We start from the raw sequence: 15205 nt of genomic DNA on the forward strand, positions 1-15205 counted from the left end.
AAAGAAAACAATGTATTTCTGATTTTGCTCATTAAAGTATTTGTCAGGTATATGTTGCATTATGAAATCTCAAATACATTAGAAATAAAGGATACTAGCTCAAAAGTACAAAGAAAATTGATTTAATTGCACCCAGATCAATTAACGTACCATAATATTGCTCTAGTGCACCTTACTACTTACCATATTATGATGCTGTCATAGGTAAAACCTAGCTTTTCTTCAGCATGGCCAGTATTACAAAGAAGCTTAAAATAAAAGAAAACATGTATTATTTATGAGTCTTTAAAAATGACTGTGTAAAACTGAAGATTTCTGGCAATGCTTTCAAAGAAACCTGGGGAATTTTATTCACGGCAAGGGGAAGCATACCAACTTCAGACTTCCCTGAGAATTTCTGCTGTCAGTATTCTGTTCCTATATACACCAGACACAGAAACCTGTGGCCTCTCATATTAGAGAAAAGCTTGCACAATTGTCTAAGCTGCCTATTGGTCAATTTTTAAACTCCAGGTTGCTCCTCTTGCTGTCTTTAAGCTCTTTTTGGAAGAACCATTAGTTAGGCAATTAGTAACCTGAGCAGAGATGAAATCTGAAGTCAGAGCACATCTGCATTCGAAAGAGAGGGCTCCCTGAGAGTTTTGAAGCAAAGATTGACACTGATGGTCCACTGCCACGTTTTGCCACAGTAGCACAGGCATAGAAGAAAAATCAGAAGGCATTACCAACAGCAAGTGTCTCACAACTGGCATTCGGCCTGGCCTACCATCAATTCCATAGAACTTGTACCTCTGAAAAATCAGTTGCAAACGTTGCATTTATGCACACAAAAAGACATGCATAAAGTGTAGCAATTGAATATGGTTGAATATTTCAACCATGCCTATCCATTTTGAGCACAACACTGAAGATTTACAAGTGCAGTCTTTATGTCCAAAACCAATCTCAAAAGGAGTGTTCTAGTGCATGCCAATGTTTTAGCTTCTCAAGGAAAGGAAAACATTTTCTTCTGTAAGAAGAGCTGATGCTTGTTCTCCTCTGTAAGAGCAGCAAAGAAATTCCTAGTAATCTCATTTACCACCCCCAGATAAAATTATAAAATATTTCATTATTACATCCAAATCCCAAAGCACTTTTCCAAGTACTTCCAAAAACTCAACTGACTAATACTGATTGCAATAGCTTTGCACTTTGTCCTCTTTTTTCGAAACAGGCATGTTCCGTTCTGAGCCAGCACACTATCAACAGTTTCTCCTCAGTGAGGAATTCAGGAAGTGTTTGTGCTAACTAGTGAATACCCCTGCTCTGAAAGTATTAAAATATATCAACCCCTGTGCCACGTTCTTTGTATGTATTTAGTGCTAACTATAAGAAATTTATAATAAACTAAGCAAACAGTTAAATATAACATGTTCCATGCTCTCGTTCTATTGTTCACCTCCATCTGAAAAAACAGCATGTTGCCCAGAAACTCTGCTTTTAAGTAAACCCATTTTATTAGCATGATACTTTAAATTCAAACAATACTTAGGTTTATGCTAATGAAAAATTCTTCCACAGATCACATTACATTTTTAAAAAAATTTTTCTTATTGTGAGAAAAGTGCATAATGAAAATGCTGAAATCCAAAATTGTTAATGAGATCTATTATTAAATTAGTCCAGATCAGCCCCACATTATGGGCTTAAATAATTTAATTGAAATATTTCAGATTTTCCATTTTTCTTAACAGTGGCCACAATCAAATATGATTATAAAACATAAGGAAGTTATTATATAACCTCTTCCCCCCACCTTTCAAATTTAAGTGATAATAAAACTAGACAATTGATGCATTAACTGGTTATGACAGTATGTCACTTCCCAGCATCAATCTATTTTTATGCCATGTTGTTGGACTGCCTAAGGCCACCACTGCTGCTTTAGCATTTCTATTGACATCTTATGAACTGTAAAAATCGGTTGGCTGAGTGTAAGCAAAACAGTGTGAGAAGATAGTGAGTAAAAACAGTTCATTGTTGAGTTTCAGAAAAGTACATCAATAGTTGTTTAGGCTCATCATTTACACATGTAAACCTCTCCCCATCATTCCATCCCAGTCACAGATTTGAAATCCTAATTTAACAGAGCAGATTATCCTCAACAGTCTTTTTTTCCTAATTTAAATAAAGCGCCACAGAATTATAATGCTGATGTAGGACTTCTTTTTTTGAGAAAGCTGCTATTGTGTGCCCTAGTGCATTTCTGAAGCGAGTCTCCTACATTGCACTTACCATTGGTTTGCACTTTGAGTGGTCCAAACATGAAATTAAAGCAGATGACATGTTGCAGGAATCCACCTTAAGTTGCTGCAATTGCTAAAGAGCACTAGGTTCACTGGACCAGCTCTAGTCTAGTTGTCAGTAACCACGCTTACCAAATACATATAGCATGATTATTAGCTCCTCAATGCCAACTGTTTTCCTCTATATATGTGCTCCCACTGTGCACACCCTCACTGATGTAGAAGATCTTATTTTGTCAGGTTACATGACTACGTTTGAGTTACGATTTATAACTTTCATCAAGTTTAACCACTGTTTAGATACAAATTTCTGAATGTGATGGTAATTATTATTTGTTTGATGGTGTCTGTGCATACACATGAAATATTTCTCACAAAGAATGAACAGAAAATATTGGCTAAAGAAAGTAAGTACAAGATTAGCTACTTTAGCTATTAGTTTACTCTCATTCCAATGGGCCCCTATTACTTATGTATTGGCTTTTTTTGCAATTTACACACAATAGTAAATTGCAAAAAAACACAGTAGTGTTCTTGCACGATTTCCATCTAGAAAGGAATTTAAAAGATGGACAGCAAGATCAGAATTTGAGATGTTTCAGTGATTCGAAAGGAGTGCACAAACTCAGTAAGAAAATTACAGGAATAATATTTCACATCCTTCAGGGTACCACAACAGAAACATAAAAATTGAAAGGAGTCCAGCAGAGAAATACAAGGTGTTCAGAAAACATTCAGGATGTTAAATACAAAAAAAATTTCAAAATAAAATAAGACCTGGGAGTTACAGCAAACTATAAACTAAAGAAGTTACTGTGATGTCATTAAAAAAAAAAGGAAATTTTACCTTTGGAAATACTAACAGGACTCATTATGTTTGTGAGTAAGAGACTTTTTTTTTTTTCTTCCACTTCACAGGATGCTCTTAAAACTGCATGAAGAACAAATTTTGGGTGCCACATTTTAAGAGCAGACATACTGGAAAAAGTGCAGCAGAAAAATACACCTGTGAAGGCTGAGCCATTGGGTTTATTTAGTCTAGAAAACAACAACAAAAAAAAAAACACCTGGCAAAAGTAAGGTTGGATTGATACATGTTTAAAGTGGGTGACAGGGAAAGGAGTCATGGAAGTTGCTATAAAGAAGGTACTGTTCAGCTGGTCTCAATGCTTTGGCTATTTGCTCAGTTATAAATGTCCGGTCTTAAACATATTAAAAGAAAACTTTGCCACTTCTCATTTCACCTTCCAACAACATTAGGCAGGTCAATGATTCTGGCACAAATGAAGTGATTTTTGCAGATGGCTGGATTCCTGACAAAGCCAAGTAATTGCCATATGTTTGACTGTAACATTTAACAACTATTATGCATGTCATTGTAGTACAAGTTTGTAGGCAACCAGTACCAGAATACTAAAATCTGCTTTTGGTTACACATTACTATATTACACTAAAATGGCAGTGGATTATCATAGCATGTAAATGCCTGGAATTATATATCTATGAGAAATATAAAGTGTATTTGCATATCTGATACATGAAGTGTTTATGGCTTTTATATATACACAGAATAAATTTTATGTATTTTTATATGTATGTATGTAGACACACACAAAAAGACAGAGTACGCTTTGCTTGTTAAAACTGCCAATAAGTCAACTCTAAAATTCAGAGCTTTTGATATTTGCACTAAGTTGTGCTAGGGGAAGTTTAGACTGGGTAGTAGGAAAAATTTCTTCACTGAAATGGTTATCAAGCATTGGAACAGGCTGCCCAGGGAAGTGGTTGAGTCACCACCCCTGGAGGTATTTAGAAGACTGTAGATGTGGCACTTAAGGACATGATTTAGTGGTGGCCTTGGCAGTGTTAGGTTTACAGCTGGACTTGCTGATCTTCAAGGTCTTTTCCAACCTAAATGATTCTATAATTCTACAAAATAGTATATTAATGGGAGTAGCACAGAATCTTTGAGGGTATGATTTTATATTAGGACAAAATGGTACTACACTAGGCCAGACAGTGACTAACTTAAAGTGAATGTTTGGGGTTTTTTTCATGTTTACTGTCAGCTATGAGTTTTTCATGCTACTTGGATGAGTCATAGCAATACGAGTAAAACATCAACATGTCTTGGAAACAGTAGCTCAAAACAACAAAACCACAGTAGGTCAACACCATCTACAAGTTGTTTATACACCGAGACCATTCAAACTTATATTTAACAGAATAGTCACAGCAATTACTAGGTAAAAGTATGATATTACTCTATGCATCCAAATGGTAATTATTACACTGTAATTTTGGAAAAAACAGTTTGAACCATCACTAGTTAATATTTATGAGGAGACTACTTAGTAGATCGTAGTCTTAAGAGAAGCCCTTACTGAAACTCCGGACTCTGAATTCAGACCCATTAGTCCTCCAGGTTTGTTCCATAGCTGAATGCCACTAAACAGATGTTCTGTTCCTATCTGCTAATACTTCATAATGAGATTTCAAGTTTTGCCCAAAGTGGTTTAGCTACTTGGATGAATGTTACAGTCAGTCAATACTACATGCAGATTCCAAGATACCTGGGTTTTGCAAAGGAACACCAAGACTCTAAGATGATGGAGCAGGAATCTGAGAGAGAAAGAATCCATGAAATCCTCTATTGCCCCAAACTCAATCCATACCGTAGTGAAATACAGCAGCATGGGCAAAAGCTAACATATATAGAGAAGAGTAGTAGAGCCTTATTAAGTAATGACATAATTAGTTTTGAGCAGGTTTAAGATATAATTTTCCGTATCACTGACACTATTCAATTGCCAAGTTTAAACTAAAATGAGTTAAGTTTCATTTTGTCCTTAAAGCAGCACCTCTGTTTTTGAATGGAAAATAGAAATCCCTGTAACAATTGTGGATCTTTTCTTCCTGTTCATTATTTAAATATGCTTTTAGGTTTAAAAACATATAAAGGATCTCAGAAGCTAACAGTGGGATAAACCTTCTGTAATAAAGGATTCTAAATGAATACTTCAAATCCAAAACATATTTTCCACTAGGTAAATGCAATTGTACAGTTCCTTCTGGTTTTCAGTAATTTACTGCTTACTACTGCTTCTGGGGGTGGGGAAAACCCCAAAGAAGTAACCATAATGTTTTGGTCTTAATCACCAGAAGCTGGGAAACTTCAAGGTGCCTGCCTTATGTAGCTGGCCATATAAATGAAAGATGGGTAATCCTACTCATCTTACTGAAGCCAAAGGCACATACTGAGCTTGCAAACTACTGTGACAACTGGAGGTATTACTGACAATTTAGTAGAGGTCAAATCTTCAATCAATCTTCCGGTCAAAACTCAGGTTATCTTAAGTAGTGATACAGGTGCTTTGAAAGGAACAATATTATTTTTGTCTAATATAGATTAGGCAGTACTTCATCAATGTTTCTGCCCGCAAAACTGCGGCTTCACTTACTAGGTGATGAGCCACAGATGAGGAGAAAAAAATTCTCAGTCTGCCACTGCTGCAATTCAGAACAAAAACACCTTTCCATATCCTGAGTATTACCAGACTAGAAATACTAATTTCTTGGAGCATAAAACTTAGAAACCTGTGAATAGTGTCTGTTGGTCAAGAACATCCCATTTTCTGCAGCCAAAGAGCCAAGAACACGAATACTAAGGGTTTTACTAGTAAGAAGTACTAGCTAAAATTTGATGAATGACATGCAAGTTTTTGTAAAATACCATGTATAGAGAGTACTGTACAAAGTATGGGTGTTACGAAGACTTGAATGTCACTAAGTTAACACTCCTTTTGAAGGGACTTACACCTCCGAAACAAGCAAGCAAGCTTCATAGAAAATATCTGCCTTATGGTATTATTCCTGCAGATAAAGTAACAAATCCTGTTGCCTGCTGACCACCATTATTTTAATAAATTTTATTTAAAGTATTTAACTTCTGCATAAATTCCTGGAGTTTAGTTCAGTAATTTTTAAAGGGTGATAACTTCACTCGTCCTTAAATAAAGGGGGTTGGGCAGAGGGGACAAACTCCACCTTAAAAATCTAGTCCTCTAGATACTAACATACTTCAGATATCTTGGAATTAATAGAAAATGTAACATCTACCATGATCTCTGTCAGGAACACCCACATTAACTTACATTACTTGTTTCCACATGAATACAAGTGTTTTGCTTCCCCTGACTAAAAAAGTAGAGCAGTATTTCTTCAAAATTGAGAGTTGTCCAGTCTTTGAAGGAAAAATTGGGGGCAGTGGGGAGCAACTGCTTAGACTGGTGTTGACATTTTCTTTTAAGTGTAATAATATTCCTACCAAAAGAGTCAAATTTGACAGATTCTTCTGTATTATTTTATCAGGCATATGCTATAAAAAAAAAATTCAAAGGTCCTTTCCCTCTCCATAGGACAAATACTTTACATCACTAGTAGCCTTTCAAAAACGGACCATAAAAAGCAAGAATTTACAAAACAAAGTTCATCTTCAATATAATTCCAAGACAGGATACAAATATCTTCAGCTCTTAGCACATCTGTCTTCCCCACACTCCTATATCTCACAAACGGGGAACTGAGACTGTATCAATTCATGGTAGAAGACCAGTGTGCAAAACTGAAATAAAGCCATCTCCCTCAAGCTCCAGGCTTTCACTCTCAACCACTGGAATGAAAAACACAGAATTGTTCCAACCACAAGGCAGACAATACAATACAAAACAATACAATTTGCAACTTTATTTTATTTTCGTAACTGCATTAACAGTTCAAAAATAAGGAATAGTTTTCAAAATCAAATTTACAGGCAGATATTCCAGGAAGATTAATATAAGAACATGAGCTAAATATTAAATAGTGTAGGATGATTCCCTTAGGGTCACTCTGATTTAGGATCAAAATCAGGTTATGAACTACAACCTCTGTCTTCAAACATATTTAATTTTAGCAAGTTGCTTTTCACCAATTGATCACTTCTTGCCAGTCTTAAGTCCAATTTATGAAAACTTTCCCTGTGTTTTTGTAAGTATTTTCCAATTTTAACACCAATTAAGTATAAAGAACATATTCTTCAAATAGTCAGTTATGGAATTATTAAAATTTCAAAACTACCTTTAAAAACAATTTTTCGTTCATCCTTTAATTACAGTATGCATCTTTAGTAACTTACCATATTTATAGGTGCTAAACATCTGATTTTCAGTAGTAAAATCAACAATGTTTCATGATACATAGTTTCAAATATTGACTTTTCACTAGGAATCACGCATCTGCAAACCTTATCCAGCTCTTTAAGGCAACAAGAGAATTTGGAAGCACTCCCTTTTAAAAGTTTCCTGATTAGTACAAAAAGGAAACACAGCTATGCATCATCCTTTTCTAGCAGAATAAAGAGCTTTCTTGCAACACAGTGTGGAATCTCAGTAAAAACAGCAGCATTTTGTCAATGGTGGATGTGTGACAGACTGACAGACACAATGAGGCAATGACCCAAAGAAAAGATTTCAGTTTAAGTTCAGTTCCTCAGTGAATGCTATGCACCTACATGAGCTCTGAATCAACTCGGAAAATGGAGCTTTTACAGATTTGTTATTAATGCACTAGAAGATAAATTTATTTGCTATTGTGATTTTGTTCTTAGTACTCACCCTCCTGCTAACTGAATCTCATTCACTACCACTGAAGTTTTGTTCAATCTTACAAGGAGTGCTTTTAGCAGCCAAGAAGCATGCCTACTTCAAAGATTATCATGCATGTTTGTCCTTCTCATACCTACCGGTTCCCCAAACCTGCCCTTGAGCATTTGTTCTTCCACTTGAGATTGTCTCAAAACTGTCAAGCAGCCTCCTGGTTATCTTCTCAATGATTTGTTATCAGCTTATCTACAACAATAATTTAAACCTTACTTTACCCACAAAATTCTTCACTACTACCTTCTTTCTTGGCTACTGCTGATTGCAGGATTCATCCTCTTGTCACAGAAACTGGCATTTCATCTTCAGGCATGTCACCCTATCTGTGGTGCTCTATCAGAAAGGTATGCAACTTACCAGATGCTTCTGAGTATCAGTCCATCCATTCAAGTAACACTCACACTGAAGGTCCAATGTCTCCTAGCTGATTTGACTGCAAGGCAGGTTTTCTCTTGCCTCAACAAACAGAACACTGGTCCAACCACAACCATTCAGTATGCTACAAGCACCCTTTTCCTAACTTACTGCACACCTCCTATCAGTCCTCTCTGCTGCTCCCCACAGGTTCTCCCCACAGGTTCCTCATCTACCCAAAAATGGTACTTGCTGTCCTTCCAAAGACCTTTCATGGCCTCTTTCTTCAGCCTACACTCTCATAATGCCCTAAGTTTTCAATTACTGCCTCCTGTCAGCTCACAATGTCAGCCTCCAACATATCCATCATGCTCTCAGGCAAGTAACTGTCACATTCCCATGATTTTGAAGCATTTATTTGGAAAAAAGCACCTCAAAAATCAGCAATACAGACTATAGAGATCACCCTTTTAAATCTTTTTCACCATGAAAACTGCAGTGAAACTTGATAGTTGGTATTCAATTAGTGTCCAAACCACTGCATATCATACTCTCTGTTCCAGTTCTCCCCCCTCACCATACTTCTTCTAAGTTTACATCCAGAGAGTCTGGCATTTCACACTTTATTATTCAATTCTGTGGACCAGGAACCAATCTTTTAAAAATTCAGCCAGTAAGACATGTAGACAAACATCAGTATAACCCTGTATTCACATACTTGCTTGTCCTTATTTACTCCTTTCCTCTCCCAGAGTACGTAGATTTCAAGTACTATTCTATAATATTAAGCTGTTTCATGAATCTTCCAGTCAATGTCTGACAGAGTACATACGAAATATTTTGCCTGTATGATCACTTGTTTTATGACACCATTTGAGCTCTTACCTTAGTAAAATTATTCAAGTGACCTAGTTTTCTCATATTTGAAACGCCTTGTAATTTGGCCACATTTTGGAGAATCTCTCTCATATTATCACAAGGTTCTGCAAAAGAAAACAGGTTATTAGCAGATACAGTTGGGGAAAAAAAATCTAAACATGAATTCAACATGCAGTTTCCTAGATATAATGGGTACTCTCTTGGTCTCAATTAAGGATGCATATCATTTTCGCCTCAAGAAGCATCAATTTGAGTTATGCTTAGAACCAAGACCAGACATACCCAAATTCTCTAGAACAAATGTTAAAGGCTATGAAGGAGAGCGCCTCCTATTTTAAAGCAGATTTTAATCAATATCTTAGATTTACAATTGACTTAAGAGTTACAATTAACAAAGAAATCCATTTAGTGTCTCAAACTCCAGTCCTAGGATCTCATCACTTAAAAGATTTATCCTTAATCTCCTTGTAATGTTAAGGCAAGAAGTAAGCTTGAAGATGGAAGTGAAAAGATGGCATGTTACGGACACCACAGGACTTCTTTTTTCCCTCCAAAGGGTTATTGGGATTTTGGGAAGACACGACTCTTTTCTGGTCTGCATATTAATCTGTGTCCAAAATTATCCTCGCCTCTAGAGGGCTAGGACCTTCCAGTGACATGGGAAGTGAACTACAAGGTAAACGGGTGACTAGGAACATCTTCTCCTTTCTTCCTAATGGTCCACCATCCCAACAGAAAAAAAAACACAAAACCCCACAAACCAGGATTCAGACACCAACTGATGATGCTGCATTCTGCTGGGAAATGGAAAAGGACTACCAAACATGGTGAGAAGAGCTGCCCCGCTTTTGGGAATAAGGCTGAGAGTTGAGGCAGAGTAGGCTGGGCAGACAGCTGCCTGCAGAGCTACTCCAACAGAAACTGCAGTAAGCTTTGTACATAGTGGTACTGCAGCAGGACAGTTTTTAAAGGGCATGCTTAACTGCAGGATTCTCATGCAGTCTTTGATTAGACACTGTGTGATAGGTACAACTACACTATCAACAGCACTGTAGTTTGAAATAAATGAAATACCAAGGCTATGCTGGCAATGTGAACTCTCAGAAAGTCCTACATTACCAAAAGATAAAAAATTGCATTACATAAAATGAAGTCTTTAGAAAAAGCCTGAAGAGTCCAAACACCAGACATCTGGAAAACAGCAAAGAGAAGGGTTTTGTGTGTGTTGCCCCACACTAACTTCAGTAAAAGAAACTTGCTTCCTACTGCAGTATATCTATATAGAGTCTTTTACTGCCCTGTTCATCCTGAAAGGCTATTTGTATCTTTTTCATTATACATAAGAAGTTAAAAGAAACAGAGACAGAAACAAAGCATCTTCTTCACCACCTTGCTACAAACCAAGCTGAGATTTTTATCAACTTCTGTAGTTTAAAAACTTTTTTAAAAGGCAACAAATTTGAAAAAGCAGACATAACTAGCAATCTCATTAGGATATATCCAGAACATATCTGGAAAGACAAAACTCTGCACTTGCACTACCACCAGGAATACAAGACAATATTTAAAGATTAAGACAGCTATAGGTAGGCATCTGAATTAAGGTGTGTAAACCTGTAAACCCACTGTAGTCAATGGAGATCTCATCTATCAGCCAATGGAGCTGAAAACAATTAACCTGATCAGCTGTAAGGTGTCTACTCAAGGGTAAGGTATTGACTACACTGCTTACAACAAGACTTTAGCACATGTACAGACACACTACTGCCACACCACATAACTGTCATTTTTTTCAGATAATGTATCAGTGAGATTTTAGGAAGCCAAGACAGGCTCCTAAACGTGGGCATCAATCTGAATCATCATCAGCTTGATGTGAAGTATCATAGAATCATAGAATAGTTTAGGTTGGAAGGGACCTTCAAAGGTCAGCTAGTCCAAGCCCCCTGCAATGAGCAGGGACATCTTCAGCTACACCAGGTTGCTCAGAGCCCCATCCAACATGACCTGGAATGTTTCCAGGGATGGGGCATCCACCACCTCTCGGGGCAACCTGTGCCAGTGTTTCACCACCCTCACTGTGAAAACTGTCTTCCTTACATTTAGTTTAAATCTACCCTCTTTTAGTTTAAAACCATTACCCCTCCTCCTATTGCAACAGGCCCTGCTAAAAAGTCTGTCCTCATCTTTCTTATAAAAGACCACCACAAGTACAGACAGAGCTACCTTGCATTGGAGAACAGTATGCATAGTAAAACCAAGCATCCAGTAATTCTGAATTTAAATTGGAACATGCGCATGCACCTCTCTGAACCTGAACACCTGAACCAACCCATCCGAAAAAAAATCTTACTAGACCCATCCCAAATTTAGGATTCCTCTGCATAGTTTATTTTTCCAAGGCGTAACTTAGTTTGAGAGGTTTGCAATACTACAAGCCATAGAAACAAGAAAAACACTGAAGACAAGCAGGTTGGGATAGTTATGGCACTACAAATACTTTATATCATAGCTACTAATTCAAAGGAACATAACAGAAGAGGAAAATAACTTCCTCATAATTTGGTTTCTCTGAAAATACAGTTTGGCTGATTTCTATGTTTTGGCCTACCTTGGGCAATAGGTGGGAATTTCCCTGCCTCACACTACTTTTGGACCTGTAACATACCCCATTATGCCACAAGAAACATCCCAGGTGAGCAGCCTTAGATCTCTTCAGAATGTTCTACTTCAATTCCCTGGAGAATAAGAAGCAACAATAACTTTCCAAAATGACTGGAAATATGCTTGTAAGTTTTAATTTTGGAAGTGCAGACAGCTACATACTCAAGGTAAACATCTACGAAAACTAAGCTCACTATATGGACAGAAAAGACCACAAAACTAGCCCAGGAAACCTCTTGTATGTCACTGGCAATGTTCAGCTACCTGATAGAGTGGGCACTAACTCAGAAGTGAGCAAGGTGTGCTGTGTAGAAAGGCAGCCAATTTGCATGTGAAGAAACCAGGACATGATGATGTCTAGATAACTTTCCTTGTTAACAATTCTGTAGCAAATGGCAGACCTTTATAACAAGGGTGCCTTATTAAAAAATGCACTAAAACCATTTTATTCTACATGTGTATGAAAAACTGCAGTTACAGCAACTTTTCCTCACATTGTCCTCTTTCTGCTGAGAACTCTTCATTTCTAGACAGACAGAAAAGTCTGAAAAAAACTGTATTTGTAGTACTTAGCAGAGCAGCCAGAAGCTTCCCAGAAGCTTCACTAGCAGCCAAGTAATTTGATGCAAGTAGGGACTCCAGTCCTTCCTTACTTTATCTACTTACTGTAGTTGTTGTAGATAAGATCTACAACACTGTGAGAAAACTGAGAACGTATCAATTTGATAGTGGAAATTTCTGTTGATATGAATACAGCATGTTATCTGGCTCACACTTCGATTATGACACTAATGCTGTGGAAAAAAAAAAGACAGTAAAGAAATAAATACCCTCTAATAGCATATGGAAAGAACCAAGACTACAGAATCTTTTTGGTCAAGCCTTGTCAGTTCAAGTCTTGTTTTAAACTTCAAAAGAACCTTCTTGCAAAAGTTCTCTTCCAAAAAAGTTAACAAAAGAATTGTGACATATTAGCTTCAAGGAAAGACTGGCTATCCTGTTCTTCCTCTTCTGGAAATGCATAGTATATTAGAAAGAAGTAGACAATTTACTTAGTTACTCAAGTGTGACTAACTCAGTTACTAATTTTTCTTTAAATATAAAGCCAACAGGGAAGGTAGGCAGGCCTAACAGAACTTCACATGTGGCAGGTGTAAAAGAATTTAAACAAAACAACATGACTTCACAAATGGAGAGTCTCTTGCTAGTCTGTCCCTTACATTAAAATGGGCTTGAAAACAGACTACATTCTGGACTCTACCAATTAAGCCATGTGGCTTTCCTGCAATCAAAGATAAGATCCAGGACTGCATATCTTCCTGTCTCCAAGTCTCATGCAACAGCACTGAAGAACATGGGTTAATGCAGAAATGGAAAAACATGGCACAAAATCAGAGAGTGATCTCCCAAGAGAGTAAGTATTATGGCCTTAACATTTCATTGTCAAGCTTAACAGCTCATGTTGGTGTTGCCAAGGACTTTTAGGTTTTGTTTTTTTAAAGGACCCCTGTTCAGACCACTGCTGCAGAGATTTCTTAGCTCTGTTTAACCCTTACTCTTTAGCTCTTCAGAAGTTCTTGCTTTCCAAAAAAAAAAAAAGGAAAGCTACTTGTTATAATTTTAAGACCCCTCAAAGGTCTATTTTTTCCTGACTTACCTCATTAATTACTGAGACGTTGACTCATCTCTAGCTGGCCCATAGTGACAACCAAGTATATTCACATTCTTTCCCATAGTGCTTCTGAGGGTGGAGTTGTGCAAAATGACTGAGCTGATGTTACAGCTTTCTTCTGCCAAAAGATGCACAACCCCTTCCCTTACTTTCCTTCCCTCCATCTTGTCCCACTATATGATACACCCTATACTTTACACTACTCTGACCCATCAACTTCACATTAAAATGATTCTGCTAACTAACTCAGAATATTTTTCATTCTTTTGGCTATGTTAGTTTTCTGCTGGGTTACAGAGTCAAACTAAATACCAAAGTCTTACAAAAATTGATGCAGAAATAGCTATGCCACTGAGCTGTTCACAGAGTGGTGGAAGCAGGATGTACCCTCCCCACAAGAGACAAACTAGAATAAGTCAGATAATTATTTTTTTTTACCCACTCACCCACACTTTTACACTTGACAAATTAATGGGACAAAGCCACTTTACCCCAAATCTCATCTAAAAACTTGATATATACAAAAATTTCAAGCCAGCTGTGTTGTGTTCTGCAACAACAGCTTCATTTGCTGATCATTACTGTCTTATTTTCTATGTATCCATCTTTTTTTTTTTTGGACAGCAAGCACTTTGAAGTAGCAGTTATCTTTGTTCTGTGTACTTCTGCTGCACCAAACAGTTTCACATCCACAACTGTTTGCATTGAATAACACTCAGTACATATGATGATGATCTCTAGCACAGAGTGAAACTGGTGTTTTAAAATACTAGTCTCAAGAATTCCGTGACTCCCTACACCTTAAAAGCAAATCCTAAGTGCATGTATATTAAAAAAAAAAAAAAAAAAAAAGATCTTCGAAGTTGTGTTGTTGTTTGTTTTTAAACTCTCATGACCTTTTAGGGCTTTACTCATTTTATTCACCCTTTCAGGACTTTTTCCCTAGTGAGAATCACGATGCATTCTGACAGATCCCATTCTCCAGAGAGAAAGAACACCGCACAGCTCCAGCTACACAAAAGAGCCAGCACCACATCTAATGCAGGGATGAAACAAGACAAGCAATAGCTATATTAGCACAAGTGACAACTCCTTTCCCCTGACGGATTCAGCAGTGTTGTTTGACCACATTCAGTATGTTAGCAGCATGCCAGTTCGCTATTCTGTTATGTGCATGTGAATAAAAAACAAACAAAAAGAATGCTGGGATTTAGCACACAAATAATTCAGTAACTCTGAAGTCAGGCACAATGGCTTAAACTGAGAAGTGTATATTTTCTATGCATGACTTGGTAGATGCTAGGACAGTAGCTGTACACAGTAAACAATGTATGTACAGTAGGTAAAGTCTCAAGGTGAGAGACTGCTCTAGCACCTGCTATCACACCTACTAGAACCATAGTGCCAAAAGTGAAATAAGAGACTAAATATTCCTAAAGACTTCTCTTAAAAAAGGAAGTTGTACTTCACTACAGTTAAGCATTTAATAATTGACTAAGAACACAAGAGACATATTCCTCTTACTGAAGAAAAGAATCACAATATAAATGGATGATCCTGGTGAACTTACTATACACTTCTACATTTATTACAGATTCTTAAAGTCTAAGGGCTATGCAACTGTATATTGCAAAGCTGCTCTTAGTGGCTTG

The 15205-nt window shown here is 37.0% G+C and overlaps 1 protein-coding gene across 1 annotated transcript in view; it reads right to left on the reverse strand.

Annotated features, from left to right (window-relative positions):
* The window catches only part of RICTOR (RPTOR independent companion of MTOR complex 2), a gene marked incomplete at both ends in the record, with an annotated part of 89265 nt that overhangs the window by 58720 nt on the left and 15340 nt on the right, over positions 1 to 15205 (reverse strand). The window contains 2 exons of the mRNA XM_082013123.1: positions 184 to 248; positions 9224 to 9321. Coding sequence (XP_081869249.1) covers positions 184 to 248; positions 9224 to 9321 — 163 coding nt within the window. The remainder of the gene's footprint in view (positions 1 to 183; positions 249 to 9223; positions 9322 to 15205) is intronic.

This window comes from Phaethon aethereus (genome assembly GCF_964289735.1).
Source record: "Phaethon aethereus genome assembly, chromosome: Z".
NCBI lineage: Eukaryota > Metazoa > Chordata > Aves > Phaethontiformes > Phaethontidae > Phaethon > Phaethon aethereus.